Source organism: Symphodus melops, assembly GCF_947650265.1.
Source record: "Symphodus melops genome assembly, chromosome: 22".
NCBI lineage: Eukaryota > Metazoa > Chordata > Actinopteri > Labriformes > Labridae > Symphodus > Symphodus melops.
This window is the reverse complement of record NC_136712.1, coordinates 8,707,593-8,728,402: the sequence shown is the minus strand read 5'-3', so window position 1 is coordinate 8,728,402 and position 20,810 is coordinate 8,707,593. Positions and strand designations below refer to the sequence as shown.

General features: G+C 42.4%; 3 protein-coding genes across 3 annotated transcripts in view; all 3 read right to left on the bottom strand.

Moving 5' to 3' along the window:
- Positions 1-1,621: 1,621 nt before the first annotated feature.
- Positions 1,622-11,694, bottom strand: atxn10 (ataxin 10). Its single transcript, XM_079335158.1, has 13 exons — positions 11,666-11,694; positions 11,495-11,525; positions 10,124-10,323; positions 9,420-9,611; positions 8,290-8,375; positions 8,103-8,199; positions 7,659-7,823; positions 7,491-7,571; positions 7,232-7,388; positions 7,034-7,151; positions 6,561-6,745; positions 4,863-4,926; positions 1,622-3,530 (listed from the first exon to the last, which is right to left on the bottom strand). The coding sequence occupies exons 1-13, from the start codon at positions 11,677-11,679 to the stop codon at positions 3,346-3,348; spliced, it is 1,575 nt and encodes a 524-aa protein (XP_079191284.1). The 5' UTR covers positions 11,680-11,694; the 3' UTR covers positions 1,622-3,345.
- A 357-nt stretch (positions 11,695-12,051) lies between these two features.
- On the bottom strand, positions 12,052-20,715 carry LOC306817902 (fibulin-1-like). Its single transcript, XM_079335157.1, has 17 exons — positions 20,439-20,715; positions 20,091-20,199; positions 19,197-19,332; positions 18,923-19,076; positions 17,767-17,835; positions 17,567-17,656; positions 17,193-17,330; positions 16,892-17,029; positions 16,666-16,809; positions 16,407-16,529; positions 16,075-16,200; positions 15,862-15,981; positions 15,635-15,766; positions 15,428-15,551; positions 12,878-13,014; positions 12,458-12,598; positions 12,052-12,350 (listed from the first exon to the last, which is right to left on the bottom strand). Exons 1-17 carry the CDS (start codon positions 20,533-20,535, stop codon positions 12,211-12,213), a joined length of 2,118 nt encoding a protein of 705 aa, XP_079191283.1. The 5' UTR covers positions 20,536-20,715; the 3' UTR covers positions 12,052-12,210.
- The window catches only part of LOC306818129 (transcription intermediary factor 1-alpha-like), a gene marked incomplete at its 3' end in the record, with an annotated part of 6,140 nt that continues 5,886 nt past the window's right edge, over positions 20,557-20,810 (bottom strand). Inside the window, 1 exon segment of the mRNA XM_079335504.1 lies at positions 20,557-20,670. Coding sequence (XP_079191630.1) covers positions 20,557-20,670 — 114 coding nt within the window.

The following is a 20,810-nucleotide window of genomic DNA, read 5'->3' as shown; positions in this document are numbered from 1 at the left end:
GACAAAAAAAAAAAAAAGCCTGGGTTCAAAACTCGAACTCTGGAGAAAGATCTGGCATTTTTTTTTTTTTTTTTCCCTTTCGGCAAAAAGAATATTTGGAAGACAACGTCTTGCAAAGGCGTCTCGTCCAACAGGAAAAACAACAAAGACTGTTGTGGGATTGTTGGAGGAAACGCTTCAGACTGCCATGAAAGACGAGGGACTCCTGATGAAGACAGAGAGATGGCAGTGGAACACTTAGAACTGTATGCTCACACTGTATTCTGTTTGAACACTGAAATAAAACCTTATTTATGTACGAATATCTTTCAACCCTAAAGTCTTACAGGTCAGAGAGCGTCCCCTCTTCCGTCATCTCCCACTATCTACTGATACATTTCAGGCGAGTCATTTTCAGTCTGATGGAGTTACATGCACATTCTAGTATTTCATTTCTATCCATCATCAGTTCTCAAACAATTCCATTTGACTTTGCTATCTAGTTGTCATTCTTCCTCTTTTTTCTTCAGGGACGTAGTCAAGTTCAGAGATTGAGTTGTTGACGGCTGTCTCTCATGGACGTACCCCAACCCCCCTCCAATAAGTCTAGACCTTTTGTTATGCCAAGAACCAAAGAGGCAGAAAATATTCCCATACTATTTTAAGCATCCGACTTGTCTAGTTTGACCGGCACTTTCCATCCCGACTGTGTTCATTGTTTTGTTTTCAGAGAGCTCTTGGCTTCTGAGAGCAGCGTGTAAGCCTCAGTGGAACTCCACGGCGGCGCAATCAGGTTCAGATACATCCAACATTCCCATGAACGGCAGAGAGGTGGAATTCCACATTATGGCCCGTGCTTACACAAGGCCTTCCAGCGTGGTTTCGGCCTGCATGGCTCGATGGCATGCGCGCTAACCACACAGAAGGGGGTACGAGAAGATCAAAGGCCTGAAAGCTATTTTTGGACATGTAGTCAGAAATGTTTATTTAGGCCTTTATACAAAATTCAAAACAATTAGAAGAGTATATTTTTATATGAGGAGCGTGGCACTTTATGTCATTTATAGATGGAGAATAAAGTTACAAGTCTTTTCTAATGTCATTGTTTCAGATTTGAAGGCTATAAATTATTTTAATTTCTGTGTTTGATCCAAGTCCCTAGATTGTAAATATACCACGTTTTACCAAAGTAGCCCCGATTGTCCATCTCGACGCACTCCTTCACAACCCAACGTAGGCCAGAAGAGATGAGATACATCAAGTGTTGGAAAATAAACTTTTTTTTTTTATAAATATTTCAGTTAATGAATTCAAAACTTCAGCAGCAGACCAGCTGTGAAGCTTTCAGCCAATCAGACGTCGGTTACCAGTGGCCTTCCACAGCTCTTTCAGGAACTAGATCTCACTGCTTCCTCACCTCAAACACAGACCATTCACTTTTCTTTTCTTTTTTTTTGTTCTATGGCAAAATCTAAGTCTGCATATTTCTTTTCTTTTTTTTTTTTTACCAATAAAATTTGAGCATCCTTTTTTAAAGTTTTGAGTTTTTCTTGGGTCACATTCAGCCTCATTTAAATAATTACAAAGAGCTGCTTTGTCAGATACAATAATTTATTAAACAATAGATAAACATTTTATTTGATCCCAACATGAAGCATTTACTTGATCTCCTGATAGTTTTTTTTTTTTGTTTTTTTGCTGAAAGCGGATGTCAACAGGAAGGCACAGTTACATTACAGTAGAGTTCTGAGTTACAAAATGCTGATGTGGGAAACAAGAACTACAGGTCTTGACTGATGTGGTACTAATGTGTTAGGAGGTGAACGGACAGCCGCAGCCATGCCACCTCATTGAGCCCGGCTGACTCGCACAGCCTCTTTCCTGTGGGGCTGAAAAGCATTGCAGCCAGCCAGCCGAGCGCAAGTAACAGCTGTTTTGTTAGCTGTCTGAAATCCTGGGGACCGGAACCATATAAGCTCCCCTCACTATGCCTGAGGATTGAGGGGAGAGTCCAGCCAATTGTTTCAATACATTTTGTCATTAAAAATCAGAGGCAGAGCAAACAGGGTGGAGCAGGGTGTGGGCAGGCCGCTAAAGCACGCCATTGTTGAGGTGTCAGGACCATTCAGCTTATCCAGCGACAGGAGGAGCACGCAGGGATGTCATTCTGCAAACTAATGCTTCTGGTCCCATTCCCTCACTCGCTCACTATCTTCCTTCTTTCTCTACGGCTCCACAAGTTCTCTATGCTTCAAAGAATTGGTACAAAAAAACAACAACTACAAACTACAGCTTCATGGGAAGTATTGTATTTTAGAAGGCTCTAAGAAAGTCGCAGAAGAGATATAAAACATGTCCTCTGTCAGGAGTTTAAGACCGATGACTGGAGGACGTGTGCCTTTAGCCCTGCTTTGTCTATAGTGCAGCACAATAGAAACAGACGAAGAAGAATAAGTTCAGAAGTTTGAAATTCACTCGACTATTTCGAGTTCTGTTTAACGACAATAGAAGAATAGTAAAAGCCAGTGAGATATAGTGACAAGCTCTCACTGTAAACTGAGCGTTGCGTTCACATCAAAGAACATGCGTAGCATCAGTAAACGGTCGTATTGCATTTTTCACTCACACATCCTAAATGACATTATGTGCCGCTTAGAAAAGCAGATATTTGAAAGCTATGAATGAGGGGGAAACAGCCTTTGTTCTTCTGGCAAAGACACCACGGCTTAAGTAGGAAAGGCGGTGAGGGGGTTGATTACATCATGTTTTGGTCATTCTCTGTTTCAGGGTTACTGCAGAAGTCAACACAGGCCCGGGATTAAAACCCCCAACCCCTGCTGGTAACACCAGCGTCTGTGAAAAGTGAAAAGCCACAGACTCGGTGGTGCTCTTTGTCTTTGGATTAAACCACTGTGCAGCGGCCTTGCCAAAAGATACCAGCATGCGCTCGCCTTTCCAACCTCTTCATTTTCCCAGACTCAGGTCAGGACGAAACAAAGGCCCCTGCTTGTATACTGGGGGGACCCCAAGGGCCTTTTGTGTATTAAGAATAACTTACGCCCCACCTTAGCATTAGTGCAAGCATTACTGAGGTAGCAAAGGAAGCACTCGAGACTTCTCTGATGGGAATAACTGATTCAAAAGGACTTTTTTGCTTGATGTATCGGCAGTGTGGCTGTCACTCATAAAGAACAGGCACAAGTCACGTGTTATTAGTGCACAGGTTGAAAAACCTGCAAAAGGAAACTTAAGTTGGAACTAAAATGACTGAAGCTTGTGGCGTAACTAAGACTTATTCCTCTCTAAATAAATACTTTACATGAGAACCTGCTCGTGGGTCGAGGACCTCCTCTCTTCTCCTCTAACCTAAGAGTCCTTCATCACGGGTTTGAGCAGCAAGCTCCCGTCTCGCTTCTCCACCAGGAATCCCAGCTCCCTGAGAGCAGAGTAGTCCGTGGCGCCGCGGCGTTCCAGGGCGGCGACCAGCTCTTGGTTGGCCGCGTTGTGTTCAAGGAGGTTCCTGATGGCAAAGATGGCCCACTGGCTGATGACTTCAGTTGTCCGGTTAAGGAGCGCAACGTTGAGACACAAGTTGCTTCTCTCACTTTGGTTCTTAGTTTTGTGTTTTTGGGAATTTTTGAAAAATGAGAGGCAACAAATCCTGTTCTTTTGGAACAAACTAAACTAGCTATCAAAACAGACACTAAGAGCTCCAAACAGACAGGCAATGGGCATGCAGCTCGAGTGTCGGATACACAAAGAATTTGTACGTTTAGGTGAACAGATCACAGACTGACTGATCGAGGTGAGCAGGAGGCCAAACATGTTGAGCTCAGGATGTCAGACTCATCAGCGCACAGTGTTCGCCTCAGGTCGCAGAGTGCGCAGGCAGCCCGGCAAACCAATGAGCTTCGCAGACGGGAGATGTTTGGTGACATAAAACATTCCCAGCTCGCTACTCTCAAGTTTCCCGCATGAATCCATAAACGTTTTTTTTTTTGTTACACAAACATTTTCTGAAGAGAAATAAATGCAGAGACGTGTGTGACCACTGAGGAAGGAGTCAACGCTGAAAGAGTGTGTGTGCGTGTAAGCATTCATGATTGAGGCGCAAAAGGTCAAAGGTTCAGATTAGATCGTTGACCTGGTGGAAAAAAAAAAAAAAAAACTATCTGACACGGTGCCCTCGCATGTCCTGTCTCTCTTCAGCTGTCATATTAAACAGAAAAGGGAAAGACTGGGCCTCGATGATGCGGTGATGTGAAAATGCGAGTCGAGCTTGAAGGGAGATCAGCGCGGTTAACGTAACGTCGTCAGCTTGAAACAAATCCAGCAAGTTCGAACTCATGAATAGGTTCTGATGGCACCCAAATAGTTTCACTAAAGTGTTTCGTAATTCATAATAGTCCAGAATATAATATAAAGATTATGACATGACAACAAGCTGTGCATGAAGTTTAGGGAAGGCAGCTGCTGATCTCTGTGAAGAGTTTACCGTTTCGTTTTTTTCGGGTCAGATTAAAGTCGAGGATGCCTTTAAGAGCAGTGTTTAGATGTGATGCATGTTAATGAGATCAAAAATGATTTGATCCAGCGATGGATTCGACCGAGGTGTTCTCTAAGTCAAAGCTTCTGAAAGACTTCCCCCGTGTGGACGAGCTGACTTCTGTCATCACTAATCTCCTTTAAATTAAAAGATATTAAACTGTGGACGGGAGTTTGACAGTTTCAGAACGTTTGTTTGGCCTTTCTTTGGTTTCAAACCCACCAGCCTCCCAGTGTAAACATGCGCAGACACACAGCGACTGGTGAGCACGAACAATGACTTTGATAAACACGAGTCTTGGTGCCAGCTCCTGAAAAACAAAACAAAAAAAGGATACACGGGTTGTTGCTGTCGATGTTGCAGTTGTCCAGTATAAGGGGGATGCCTTCGAGTTCTCTCACCTGAGGAGGAAAAATTCAGAAAAGATGTCAGAGATGTGAAGGAGCGCAGCACAGCCTGTCCACTGTCTGTGAAAAACAAGCAGAGAGAGTGCTCCACTCCTACACACTGAAGCCAGTTCAATGGTTTGGTCAAGCAGCAGTTTAACTAGAAATCATTTTTCAGACCATTTTCATGTTAAAATAAGAGACGTGTTTAACCTTAGTGTCCATGCCTGAAACAGAGGCCCGCATGCATGCTGAAGGAGCAGTGTGGTTGTGGGTACGTTTAAGACCGTCACAACGGGGTGATCTGCTCTGCATCATGTGCTCCATTCTTTAGGCGTCATTATTCTCTTCGCCTCCTCGTGCCTTTGTAGTCTCGCTCCAGACCTACAGTTAAGGAGCTCCATAACGTCACAAAGTGCTGACTGTCAGAAATGTAAATGTCGTTTCAGTTCAGGGACGACGTTGCTCAAGGAGAAGTGCCCAGTTTAGAATGTTCCGCTTTTAAAAAGGCTCGTCTGAAGTCGCTTATATGAGCGAACCCATAAGGGGATGAAAAACAAGCAGCCGGACCCGGGCGTCTGCCTGGTACATATAGTTCAGCACGCTGCACGTGCACATCTGAAATTACAATCTCTCCCCAAGGTGAACAGAATGACACTGGGTTTACTGGAAGAGATCTTAGTGAAAACAGATATGGGGTGATTTCTGACCACTGACAGACCACAGATCAGCATCCATAAATATTATCGAGAGGCCAACTGAGGGTGGCCATCCCACAAGCATTCCACAAATCTGTTTCTATTAAGAAGGACTGAGTCTATGATGAGCCACAGAGAGAGGCCCGACTCCTCCCCATCCACTTTATTGTCTCTCTGGGCTTTCTCTTAACACGGAGATGCTGACAGATGGCAATGGAGGGGAACTGATAAAAATCATTAAAGGCCAGGAGGGGAGGGAGGGCATGTTTCACATTTCAATGCAAAACCACGTTTGCTGTGTTCAGAGGAGCTCTTCAGCCTCCAGTCACTCTGCATCGTCCTCATTAGGCATCGCACTCCTCAGGAGATCGGTTTGTGACAAAGGCACATTGCACGATGCGGCGCTCTGAAAATGCTAATTTAGTCTCGCGGTGGAAGCAGAAAACAGGAGGGCCTCACAGTGATCAGACTATTGTGCTCGTCTCTAAATCTTCAGAGACCCTGGATCCAATTAGAGGAGGGATCTGAGCAGGCAAACAAAAACATGAGGAACAATAGGTATTCGCCCTTTTCACTCTTATCAGAGTTTTTCCGGCTATTAAAGACTGAGGACCATCCTTTGGTTAAATATCATACTGATGGCCATTTGGTTGAATCTTTTTTAGCACCGTTTTCTTCATCCATCGAACGGTTGATACTACTCTGGATGCAAGTAATGCTGAAACTGGTTTACAACATATAGACTGGACTAACAGCTGCATGGATGGTTTGGTCCGTGTTTCTATCAATAATTAAACTAGTACTTTTCTGAAAGATAATTTACCTTTGAATGATGACTTCATTCAACATCCTTTCACTCTTTTCTACTTTAACACACGGTGTACGGGTGTAGTATGAGCAGAATCACATGAGGGTGTCACGCGAGTCATTATTAAAGGATCATTGTCGGACCTTGTTCTGGTTGTTGGCGTTGCCGTGGCAGAGGTTCCCTATCAGCCGGACGAGGTGGGCCTTGAAGCTGACGACGGGAGATTCGGAGGGCGCGTCTCCGTCGCCGCTGAAGGACGAGAAGTTTTGAGCGGAACTGAAGATGTTCTTGCTCGCCTTACCGATTGCATGAACCTGCTTCAGCAGCTCTGCAGAGGACAGAAAAGGTTGAGGGCACACGCAGTCAGATCGAGAAAAAAAGAAAAAGAAAAGAAACACAAATGTGATTTTAGGTTCAAATCAACAACAGCTAATAACTCCAATCATGTTTTTTTTATTTCTAGAGAATAGACTGTTAGGTCAGACATTTTGGTTGAGTTTCTATGAAAGCACATGATCATACCTATTTAATATCTGTGTTAATATGATGTAAGTGATAAGAAAACCTTCATTTGTGAATGCGTTCAAAAAGCTTAGGGACTTTTGTTTTCATTTACCAACAGTGGTCACCAGCAGATCTGGATGGTCCTGCAGGAACATGAACTGCTTGAGGTCTGAGGTCATCTCACACAGCACGTCCAGCAGACTAATCACAGTCAGCGCCTCCTGCAGGACCTACAGGGGAGTGCAAAGAGCAGGGTCAATGCGTGTCTGAGTGTGCAGAAAGACGACAGTCGGGCTAAAACTGTCTCTACCTCATCGCTGGAGGCGGAGCCAGTTGCGAGCGTCAGTACAGCGCCACAACCTTTCTGGAAGGACCCGGCCAGGAAGCGAGCCACACTGGGAGGGACGCCACAGTCGTCCGAGTGCTCCTCTCTCAGCTGGGCAAAGAGCAGCTCTAATAGAGTAACTCTGGAAATGACAGCAGATTGATCACTCATCCATATCTAATTGTTACGTTATGAGCAATCGAGGTCTTCATTCACATTGAAATGGGCATTTAAAGTCAAGTACCTTTCATTGTGAGACATCCCTGAGTACATGCTCTCCACTAGAGCTGAAGACTTGAGGAAATGCTGAGTAGCAATGAGAACCCTGCAAGTGTAAAACAGTTACCAGCAAGAAGTCCAATTGAGTTGCTGAATCCTTGTTACGATGTCAAAGGACATTCGGTTCTCTTACGTCCAGTCCAGATCCGGCTGTGTCCTGCAGAGCTCCATCACCCTGAGAGCCAGCTGGATGTTCTGGGGCTCGGACATTTCTTCCACCTTGGCTTCATCCATGCATGAATGTAGAACCATGGAGGCGTAGTTCACCGTTTTCTCATCGTCAGCGCTGAGCAGCTGGCTGTCGACGAATGTTTGAGTGGACTTAATGTCGGACAAACGCTTACGTGCGTTGGTCGGTGATCACATTTTTTCAACACAGAAAAGTTTTCTGAAACAGGATTCATACAGTGTCTAACACTCAGAATGCATCAGGTACTCAAACAGTTTAAAAACATTAAGACACCAAGATGCTCCTACTTTGAAAATAAGGACATTTTACAAGTCAATAAACAGTGTGAATGATATGATTGAATGTAGCTATAATTAAATAGGAGCAACTGATGTTGACAAAACTTACAGGAGAAGATTTGGGAAGCTGAGCTGCCAAATTTCATCTTGACACGTTTGGTTTCCAACTGCTAAGTTACCAAGGAACTGGATCCCACAACGAAGAGCTGAGCCAGACAGAAAAACAAAACATCAGCCGACTGAACAGGCGTCCTAAATTATCTCACTAGGGATCGATATCCTCATTTTAAACTTACGTTCAAATATTCCATCTCCACTCACTGAACTTTTCGTCTGAAGGAAGTCCACGAGTTTAAGAGACACATTAATGAAGCCAAGCTCCCTGAGGAAACAAAAAATGAAGAAGAAAAAAACGTGTTTAGATGTTGCCATGATTATTTCTTCAGTCGCAGGGTGGACACAACAACACAAATAACTTTTCAATAGACGTTAATAAACATAACAAACAACGATGCATCCAACCCTGTGCATACATGTATGTATATGCAAACTCTGCGCCATGTCATGGGGCTACCTGCAGTCACACAAGCACTTTAAAGTTACAGGAATGAATGAGGGCAAGTGTGCTAGTTACATCAGTACCTCATAATCAAGAGCAATACTCTAGCACTGTAGCACTTAACATCCCTTAGCAGCACTCTAAGCACTTTCACTCTGAAGGTCATGTGTTCCTGCTTTGAACAACATTGCACAGCCACTTTTTAAGCTTACAATAATGTGTCAACTAATGTGCAGTTTATGTTTGATTTTTGCTTGTCATGGTGGTTATGTACATTTGTGTACGTGAGAACCACCAACCTGCCAAAAGAAGGGACTACAGATGGAAATGAGCATATTGCTGCAGTCTGGCATATTTACATTATTTATGTTCATTAATGTGCAGTGTCACTATTTTAATTATTAATTATCAAATAGTGCAAGTGTTAAGGAGAGCTATATAATCTGTGCAATAAAATTGATGGTATAGGGAAGTGCTATAGAATAATAGGAGTGCAATAAAAATCAGTGCAAAAATAATTAGTGATGTTATATGAGGATATATGCAACAGAAGCATGTGCAAAAAGTGCAAATGCAGTGATGAGCGTGTTCTGTGCTGTTAGGAAGTTTATGTTACATGTATGCAGTCGTGGTGTGTTCTTTGTATTGGGCTATATGTGACATTCTCTTGTGTCCAAAGCACAATAAAAGCAACTAACTATGAAAAAAAAACCTATGTATATTCAACTCTTCAATCACCTGTGAAACTACAGACTTTGTTTCAGTGCATCTTTCTCTGTCATCTATGACATCCACAACGTCATCATAGGTGCTTCCACTGCTTCTCTGTATGTGGGCTCTGTATGTGGGCTCTGTATGTGGGCTTACCTGAGCAGGCTCTGGTTGCGAGTACTCTGCACACAGGCGTTTCTCTGAGCCCTGAAGCACTCGGCAGTTAACTGCAGCGTCAGGGCGACAGACTCCAGCTCCTCATCGCCACTGCTGGCAGCCTGCAGCTCATCTCTTAGTCGGGATAAAACCTTGAAGAGACTGGAGAACACGCCCTTCTCTACTGCATCCCTGGGAGTGGACAGAGGACCGAGAGAAAGGAAACGCAGCTCAGTATCTATGTATAGAGGTTACTGCGCACAAATATGACATGAACCCGAACTTTAAAGTCCCTCTTCAAGAAAGCCGGTTTTTATTATTCCACATATTAAAGGGGAGTCACTAATTACATCATTAACTAAAATTATAACAATTACTTAAAACACCTGAGCTTCTATTATCATGGCAGCTCAAGTTTTCAAAACCACAAAACACCTGAAAAACTGATGAAATTGACGTACACGCTGTTTTACGCTTCCAGTTAATAAACAAATGTCATTCAGACGTATGAAATAAAAACAATAATAAAAAAAGCTTGAATGACGTTAAAATGTGGACCTGTAAGGTATAGCTTTAGTCACAATATTTCGGAGAAAGTAGTTTTACGTAGGACGGTCTATGCGTAGGACTGCATGCTAGCCCAGCTTACAAGCTATCACCTCCCATGTCTCCGCTCCACAGGCCCGTGAATAGGTTTTACGTACCTGTACTCTTTGTCCCGTAACGAAGACGTTAATGTTTTTAAAACATGCAAGTGTTCAGGGCTGTGTTTTTCATTCAAAATTCCAGCGAAAGACGCTGAAAGGTCCAGGTTGCCGTTGTTGGTGTAAGCTGCCATGTTTGTCTTGCTCGCGCGTGTGGGCGGGACGTCCGGATGATTTCCTGGAACACTATTGGTTCCACCCTTCAGGAAGGCGGAGTCATAGCATGTCAAGCATGTGCTGCTGTTTTCACACAGCTGACAATCCACTTCTCTCAGTTGAACACATTTTGGGACTAAAAATACAAATAAAGACCCGGTAGAATAAATTCAGAATGTCTTATTTAGTGGAAAAAAACTTTTTCAGTGAAAATCTGGCTGTTAAAGGTTTATTTTGTTTGCCTTTTTCCGATTTATTTTCACATTCTTGTCATAAATTTATCAAATAGGTATGTACATCCAAATTATACCACATTGTGTGGCATTTTGGCCTTTCATTATGTGTTGATCTTGGCCACCCCTCTGCCCTTATCTTATCCTGTGTCCCTGGGAAGTGTTCTTTAACCAAAAAATGACAGGTGTATTTTAAATGTCAGATGTAATACTACCTGTGAACCTTTTCTGTGGAACATGTAATCCAAGTATCTTTCAGTGGTGTGCCGTTTGTTGCCTGTCTGACCCTGACCCCAATGTGGTGCAGCGTTGAGCATCATAAAGTACAATTTTATAGAAATAACCTTCTCGCTAATTGTCTTGTTTGCTTTTATAGCTCCAATCAAAGAGATCAGTGTTAGTTTTATTGCAAGTTTAAAACACCTAAGAAGATCTTAGAATTTAGTACTTTGATGCTATGTTTCTCCAACATGAGCCTAAAATGAGATGTTTGAGATTACTATTTAAGCCAGTGAGCGCTGTATATCATTGCAGATATACTTGGGTACTTAATCCCAAAACTTTGAAGATTTTTTTTATTCAGGCTGAAACTACATTCACATCTGATTTCCACACCCAAAGTAATTTTCAAAGGTCTGAACATCAATGTATTGAGTCCAGAGAAGTAGTGGAACAATTTTTTACAGCTGCAAAAACAAGTCTTCAGCAAGAAGAAGCCTCAGGGATTCTCATGTAAAGTGGCATATTTAAGATTACACAATTTTATTCCTCATGGTTGTTTGCCCGTGTTTTCCCTGGCCAAAAAAAGCCAAGCAGTGGTGAAAGGCAGAATCGATGTGGAAGCGCGTTGATTATGGATGGTAAGAAGTATCCACCTCAAGCAATTTGTCAGCTTTAAGATGAGGTATTTGAAGAACCAAACATTCCCAGTATAGGAGTCTCATTATTCATTCTTGAGGGGAATAACTGGAAATATACTCACAAACTGGAAGTGGTATGGTATGATGGGGAATCTGAAGAGTTGAATTACAGGAAAAACATGAAAAACTATCAGATTTTTGTTATTCTGGAAACCCCATTTATGCTTCCTAGAAGACAGCTGGTTTAGTCTGCTGTGGTGGAAGCGTTACTCATTTATGTTAAATAAACATACACAATCAACCACATTTTCTTCCTAGTTCCTCAGGTCAACCAACCGTCTCGTCTTCTGACAGCCATGCCAAAAAGATCTAAGTTTGAGTGAATTACAGTAGTCACTGAAAGATAGTAAGATAGTCGTTATTCTGCTGAGTAAAAACTCAGTCTCTGTTTTTTTTTTTAAACTAAAATGTTAAACAGAATTAATTCTTTATTATACATCCACTTATTTCACTGTTTGCAGGGCTTAAAGCTGAACTTGACTGCTGTAGTCTCAAACTCAAAGGCTTGAGTGATAAAAAGTGTTCTTTTAATCAGTATATTTTGTGTTTCAAATAGCCAAGAAGTATTCTTACCAAATGAATGATGGGCTGTTTAGTATACCATACAAAAACAACTTCAAGATATTCCAGTGATTTATTTTAAGAATATCAATCCAACATTACACAAGTCAAGTGTTTGCCAGTGTTATGCAATAGAAGTCTCGATCTACAAAAAAAATGTAGATGTTACTTCCTGTATTTCTCAAGCTGCTTTTTCCCATTTTTCTCGAAGCTTGTTTCAGAACCAGAACTCCGAGATGAAGATGTTGAGGACGACAACATTACGATGTGAAATGATCCCCGACTTGACGTAGTTCATGGCCACCTCCAGCACAATATCCCTGGGGCCAATAATAGGTTTTACCTGCCGGACCACACCTGAGGGATGACGCAGACTGGGATTAGTGACTCTAATTCTATTTTGGGAAAGACACAAGTGAATGTGATAATCTGCCTGGTTACAAGTGATCCTCTCCCCCTCTTACCCATGATCATGCCATTGTGGGAGCGCTTCTGCACGTCAAAAGAGAAGTGGGGATCTACTGCCAGGAAGTCAAAGAAAACGTCCGTGGCACCGGGGAGAGGAGCAGGGTCAGCCACCGCAATAGTCCGCAGGAAAACTATTTCTGTCGGGAGATTTAGTTAAAAGTCTTAGTTTGACAGAAGCAAACCACAAAGAAATGTGTAGAATGCAAGCAGTTGACAAAACTATTAGGACTATTGGAAAGCATTTTCCCAAATTAAGGATTACCAGTAACAACCAAACTCCACCGATACTATAACAAAGAATACAGATTACAACATATTCATGCTTAAAAAAACACATACAGTCCATTATCAAATTCAATGGATAAGAGGCTCTGAAAGCTGTTTTAAGTGTCTGCTGTACTTCCACCTTGCCTTACCCTCTGGTTCACTTAAGGCTCTGAGGGTGGGCAAAGAGATGCTGGTGTGGGTTATGAGGTGGATGGGGTCCTGATGACAGCCGTAGTCGTTAGGTTGGCAGGCCTTAATACAACGCACACTGTCTGAAGTATCTTGTCTGAAATTGAGAAGGACATTAGAATGAAAAGAAATTAAAGGGAATAATAATATGATAAGTGCAATCTACGTAAAGTATTATTTCTTGCAATTACAACCAAACACAGTCAACAACAGTTTATATGAGAAAAAGCATAGATGAAAGCCCAACCTTTGAGTTGTGCAATAAGAACCTGGCAACACTTAAATAGCTCCATAGACCTCCATGGTTAACCTTAAAAAAAAAAAAGCTCTAATTCCCCAGTCTAAAATCCTGTTGGTTACCCTATGAAGAGAGTAGTGTTTTCTGACATAACCACAAAAATGGCACTGGGAGCAGAGCCATGCAGTTATGAGCAAGCAGGTGAGTCCAAGTCCTAAACTAACATGCAGCGAAAGCCACAGAGACGATCGTGTGGTAGTCAACACCAATAAAATGTCACGAGGGAATACAGGCATGGCAGACAAACCACAAGGGGGGATATGAAAGAACGAATGCAACCTGATGTGATCCTGACATCACAGTAACACGTAAGATGAAAAACAAAAAAAACGGAACTCATGATTGACAGAATCAACGTGAAATGAATAAGATGACATTTCTTGCTATAATTTGTGTTTCACGATTTAAACCCCCCCCCCCAATAATTTCTCAACAAGTATAGAAGCAGGTGGTCGTGCAAGGCTAAGGTTGAGGGGGGGGGGGGGGGGGGGGGGGGGGGCGAGTTGATATACATTTCATGTCTTTGCATTTTAAATAATCTCTGTATGCTTTCAACCCCAAAAACCACGGGTGGAAAATGAGTCTGGCTGCATTCATCTAACCGACAAACACAGCTACAAGCCTTTAGGTATTATTTTCAGCAAATGAACTGATAACCACCCAATACCAACACTAAAAGCACCATCCATCTTATAGGCTGTAATGCTGCTCCACCACTAATTGAGCCCCGTTCTGGCTGCACACCAGGTGCCCATAAATAAGTTCCACGCTTATTTTTCTTACTGTCCGCTAAGTCAAAACTCGTTTGATCTTATGTTGAGACCACTTGGAACAGATCATCGGAAAAATTGGTTTCAACATTAGAAAATGACCACAGCAGACGAAGCACGAGAATAGTGGCAGTCGCCATTGAAAAGAAGAAACCATAAGGACTGAAAAGTCATTTTTATCTGTCACTTTTTTTTTTTTTATTATACCTAACACACAGAGCGTACACATAGAGGAAAGCTGTGAGACAGACATGAGGGAAAGTGAGCTGCCATCAGTGCAAATTAATGCACAACCCTGTCATAGTGCTACAAAGATACTCAACAGCTGTGGAGCGCCATCTAGTGTTGGAATTAACTCATCATACTTTAAGATCTACTGCTACGCCATATGCTGAAACATAACAACATAATATAATTGTTTTATCCCAAGACAACATATCGGCTAATCATGTAGTCCAGTGATATTTTGGTCTTTTAAAAAAAGGTACACTAAGAAAAAAAACATATATTTTTAAATAACTATGAAGATGAACCACAATAGACTGCTATTCTATCATTTTAGCTTAATGTCAGTTATGTGGTGTTTTCCTATTTAACGACAATGTTTAAATGACCCTATGTTAACTGTGTTTACAATTAGAAGATGGATCACCAAGAGTACTGATACGAACAAAAAAGAAAGTATGGATGAGTGATCAATACGAAATTAAGATGGACTTAAAACTCCTCTTAATTTCACAGACTTCTAATATGGAAGTGTTCTCGAGGGCTGAATGATCTGCTCAGGTGTGACAAACACTGCAATCTTGGCCATGTACAGGTGTGACGTCCCGTAGCGAATCAGTCTCATCTCCACAGTCATAAAGAAGTCCCGGGGATGGGATAAAGCACGTCGCAGTGAGATCTCTCCTCCATGAGTCTGATGCTGCACAATGAAGTATCCCTCCTCGTCTCCAGAGACTATGTTGAGCAGCATTTTGTCTCCAGGAACTGAATTCGAGGGTCCCATCCGGAAAACATTAGCAGGGACGGGAGTGTCGACGGGGAAGCTGATGTTGAAGAAGGAGATTCTCAACGGGAGCAAAAAACACGACGCTGGATCCCGCGTGAACTCGCAAGTTACGCGCTCGCAACGGCTGGAAAAGGAAAAAAATAAAATACTCACGGAAAGAAGACGAACAATGAAAGCAAAGGCTGCACACACGGGTCGGGAAAAAAGTGAGAGAAAAACGAAGAGAGGGAGCAACAGATCAAAGTTGGAGCGTGAGAAAGGAGTTTGACACCAAGAACTGTGGGCTAAAGCGAGAGACACAGAGAGAGTGTGACAGAGACCGACAGATTCTTCATACTAAACTACGGATACGTGAGTGATTCATGCTCAGGTGGAGAAAATCCGCTCCTTTTTTATAGCACATCAAAGCCAAGTAACCACCAGCTCTTACCCGTTTGCGACTTGCCGGAAGTTGGCAGGACATGCAAAGGAAAGGCAGCGAAATCCTCCCTGGATGTTGAAGCAGCTCTGAGAGCCAGAACAGGTGTGGCTCCCAAATGCACATTCATCAATATCTGAAGACACAGGGGAAAGGATAGTTTAGACATTTCACAAAATAATACGACAAAATGTACAACTCCATTGTTTGTGAACTGACCTTGACATGTGCGTCCATTGGGGGCGAGTGTGTAGCCGGTGGGCGGGCAGGTACAATAAAAACTTCCTGGAGCGTTAGAGCAGCTGTATGAGCAGACATGACCTCCGGCTGGCAGAGCACACTCATCAATATCTGGGAGCAGCAGAGAGAAAAAAAAGTTTGGATGAGTGATGATTATCTGACTTTTTTAAAAATTCCACAATCTGGCACAAAGCGTTATGGAGTACCTTCACATGTCATCCCATCTATATCACTCAGCTGGTAACCACGGCGACAGTAGCATTGGTAGGCTCCGTAGATGTTTGCACACTCCTGGCTGCAAGGGTTGGCTTCACACTCGTTGATATCTATTATCAAACAGGCATAAATGTGAAAAATTAATTAAATGTGTTGGATAATTCTAAGAGAAATATATATTTTTTTTAAAAAAGAAATTTTACCATCACAGTTCCTGCCATCATGGGACAGTTTGAAGCCGGAGGTGCAGCTGCACATGTAGGAACCTTCTGTGTTTTCACACTTGTGTGCGCAGAGTCGTCCAGGATAATGCCTGCACTCGTTTATATCTACAGAACAAAGGGGGGCGGACTATCATTTGATACGAGCTAGATATGCACATTGACAATCCTATAAACATATCTCTCCACTGACGCTGTTTTTTTTTTTTTTTGTTTGCCACTTATTTCTCCTACTCACTGGAACATGCTCATCTAAAAACATGTGCCTACCAAATACAAATTAAACGAATTATATGGAGGAATTTGAGTTATACCTTCACACATCTTGGTGATACTGTTGAAAACAAAGCCAATTTTGCATTCACAGCGGAATGAGCCCACCAGGTTTACACAACCATGGCCAACACACACATTTCCTGTACGACACTCGTCTACATCTGAAACATAAGAAGGACAAAAAAAAACCATTTGATCTCTTTAGTTTTAAATGGGGATTTTATGGTGAGTTACAATCACTTCTTCCTGCAAAGAAATAGCACTTAAACAAAAAGTTGGGTCTACTACAAGATTTACCTTCACATCGTGTGCCATCCTCTGATTGATGGTAGCCTCTTGCACAGTTCACTGTGTTTGTGCGACACGTGTAGCCGCCCATTGTGTTGATGCAGGACTGGCCAGGCAGGCATGGAGATTGATGGGCCACGCACTCATTTACATCTAATAAGAAAACACTTTCAGCAAGTCGGCTCACCTTTTATCAGAGAACTTTTTTTTTTTTTGCTCGCGACACTGAACTCACCTATACAGCTGCCCACGGCATCCTGAATGTAACCAAGTCCACAGCGCTCCTTTGGTCTGCAACGGAATGAGCCTAAGGTGTTGGTGCAAGAAAAATCCTGCCCGCAGTTGTGGGTCCCCAAAGCACACTCATCTATGTCTGGAACGTATATGGGGGACAATTCATAATGTAAAATACTGAAAACTGCAAGTCAGATATTGGTTAATCTACTCTAATAAACTTAATTGACATGCTTTAAATCCAATGACAGCTGCCTTTATTCAGATGTTTTGTATTCTCTGCAGTCATACTGACTTGTTACCTTGACATTTGTTGTCGTCTGTGAGTTCATACCCAGTGCCACAGCCAGTTTCCCTCTGACAGCGAAAGGAGCCCTCTGTGTTGATGCAGACTTGGCCGTACACACAGCTGTGACTGTTAGTCAGACACTCATTAACATCTGAGAAGAAAAACATCCTTTAAAAAAAAGTAAGAAAGAGGGCCTGTACATCCGGGAACGCTTCCGTGGACTGTGCACACCAATTCATTTTCAAGTGAGAGATCAATCAAGCTTTCACTTTGGTATCGAAAAGCCAAGACGTCATGCCCTTCGAAATACAACTTTAGTCCTTCATTTACGAAGGATTTTAAATTTGAGATAAGTGCTGGAGTTGTGCTTTTATTGTCATTACTTACCCTCGCAATTCACTCCATCATTCTGCAGTTGGTAACCGTGAAAACAAGCACATGTGCCATTATCCACACACAACTGGGAACAAGTGGAGTCTGAAAAGAGTGGAGAGAAGAGACCTCAGGATGCATCCGGCGAGGACGAAAGCTTTCTCTGACTCGTATTATGAAAAAGAAGCATCGATTAAATCAAGAAAAGGACAAACCTATACAGGCATCCACTTCCTTTGGAGGCTTGACAGTAAGGTTGGTCTCAGGCTTCTCTGTCACTGATTCTTGAGGACAGAAAAAAAAAAAAAGGCCTTTAATAAAAGCAATGACGAGTAAGATTTCTTCAAATCTCTGTGGCCTTGTGTTATAATGCCGAGGTCACTCTGACCGTGGCAATTTGCTTTCTCACAAACTGTGTTTTTGCAGCTTGTTGTGTTTGCGTGGCCTTTGTTGCCCGGGTCCTTTCACTTTAAGCAAAGCAAGGCGACAAACGCTGCAAATCAAATCACCATTTGGCCCTGAGCTACCATTTGGCAAGGTGTCTCCAGCTTAGTCTTGTGAATACCCCCAATGACTGCTCGTCTCTGACTGTCTCTCTGGCAGTAATCTGCTCTGAAGCTTGCCACTCCAAGGCCATTTATCCGGCAGTTTATGGAAACACAACTGTTGTCTTTCATCCAGGAACACTGTCTGTTTTGATGTGAGGCACTCGACTCTTGTAAAAACTGGCTCTTTAAAACCAAACAGACCTCAGTGAGTATAAAACTTTTGTTCCCATTGCTGGCAAAATCAGATCACTCTCATTCTAGTTCTTGTGAATTGTAACTTACGGCTACAGTATATTTAAGATTTAACTTGATTGTTTCCTGAGATTCTTACAGTTCAAAGTCCATTAAAAGTCTAAAATGTGAAAAGTTAGTATGAAGGCTGTTGGCTCCAGAAGGCACCAGTGAAGACCAATAAACTGCCTGAGTCTGCATTGCTTTGGGCTCAAAATTATAGTGTGAAAAATAAAATACAGTATATAAACTCTGCGGCTCCTCACCTGTTGTTTTATCCTTGCAGCTAATTCTACGTTGGCTGCTAATAGCTAAACACAACAGACTCTCCTAGTGAACAGTCTTAGGCTAAGTTTTATAGTTGGTGATTTTGGACCCGGGTTTTGAAAATGAATTTTAAATTTAAAAAAAAAAAAAGTGGAATAAAAAAATAAAACACTCTTGTCTAATCAGAGTGGGCCCTAATGCGTGCAAATGTCAGAGTAACTTATTGTTTTGATTGCCAAGGACACCCAGTAATCACTGCTCCATGATAAGACCTATCATCTAGGCACAGGAAGACTAAGAGAGCCACATTGTGAAAGTCTTTTACCCATAACAGTTGGTTGGATTTCGTCCATTGGGTTTTTGCCACAACAAATTTGAGCTGTGTGCGCGCACTGTCTCCCCAGCAACAAACCCTGGAGATCGCAGCCCGAACTACGGCTGGCGAGCATCAGGCCGAGCGCACAGCAGTCACAACACATCTAAACGGGGAGAAATAGACGGTGAAATCAAACTATTTACAGAAAAAGAATTGACTCTTAATGTTGATTTGTGTTGACAAAAGTGTTGCCATTATGATTGACATTAGGAAGGAGGACAACCTTGGAGATTTTGGTTTCCCAGGGTTCTCCTTGGAAGAATGGCGTCTCACAAGCTCCTTGACCCCGGCCCATCTTGATGCCATTGTCACAGAGTCTGTCTGTTATTGTTGCTTCACAGCACTGCTCCTGGGCAATCCTGCAAATAAACATCAGACATTTAGTGAGAAAACTCTTATAGAACAGGAGACAAATAAATGCTTACTATCTTTGCTACAGTTTTGGCTGTTGGTTTTCTGTAATAAATGTATGTTGTAATGTGTTTCATGTACTTGCAAAGGTAGAAATAATATTTTCCTCTTTATAAAACTTCATAAACATCAGCAGCTATTTTTTTAAAATGTTTTTCTATTGCATTTAACAAAGAAACTGTCTTTTTCAATGCCTCATCCGGTTCTTTCGTTGGCAAATGCTTCCTAAACTGACCACAATGTGTTGACCAGGTGTTCCTCTATTTCATCAATCACCACCTCTATGTTCTTACAGTCAAGCCAGCCTGTTAGTGTTACAAATGCTCCAGGGGGGCACTTAACGCCTGCACTTACTATGTAGTTACTATGTGGTAAAACCCTCCACTGCGGGATGGATGGTTGAAGGCGGCAGAGATGATATGGGCTTGTAAACCCTGAGGGGGTTTCCTGCTTTAAAATACCATTGCAAACCTGGTTGACAGGAAACACATTTCCCACTTTTTGTGTCCAACATGACTTACTTTAAACTGCAAATTAATGTTTACTCTTCGAATAGGAACTGAAAATGCTAGGAGAGTCACATAGGTGGTGGGTACAACTTTGCATGCATTTCTCTTTGCATGTCCCAAACTGACCTTTCCTTAAGTCCCCATTTTTGAGAACCTCCAAGGGAACCAAGTTGATTGAGAAACCAGGTGTTGCTTACCTGCAGGTGTGGGAAGAGGAGATGAGGGGGAGGACTGCACAGTCTTGTCCATTCAGGGCCCGATGCCTCCCATCCTGACAGCACGCTTGTACAGTAGGAGTCTGAATCTCTAAAGTGTTGGTATGACGGAATAAGCATGAAGAAATAAACGGAAGAAACTGAGTTGATGGGGAAACAATAGCCAGTCTACTTCTTTGGGCTAGTGACAGATTGAATCAAAAGGTCTAACACTTTCAGAAAACAGTTAAGTAAAGAAAAGGCAAGAGCTGAATTTAGACAGTACTTTAATATCCCTATCTCCTATTTAAGAGAATGGCTCAGCACGCGTTGCGTTGCGCGCGCCCTTACCTTGTCCGTGCAGAACTCCGTATAAAGAAAACAAAAGTATTGTCCATCGCGCCATCAGACTTAATGCAAAGTGTTTTACACTGCTACTATTGAACATTTCCAGAGCTGTGATAAGTTTCTAAACGATCGGCAGCAGAGGATCGGCGGTGAACTGTGTCTCCTCTGAAGATCGAGCCGTCAAGATGGAGAACATGTCAGTCACAGCGGCAGGAGAGACGACTGGCACCTCACCCTGAGAGGTTGGAGAGGTTTCTTTTGGGGGGGTGGAGTGAGATTTGCTGGACTATCGGAGCTGAACTGAAGAATTCAAAACAACCTGATATCTGGATCTACAGTGTTAATGATGACGGAACACAGAAGATGTTTCCTTGG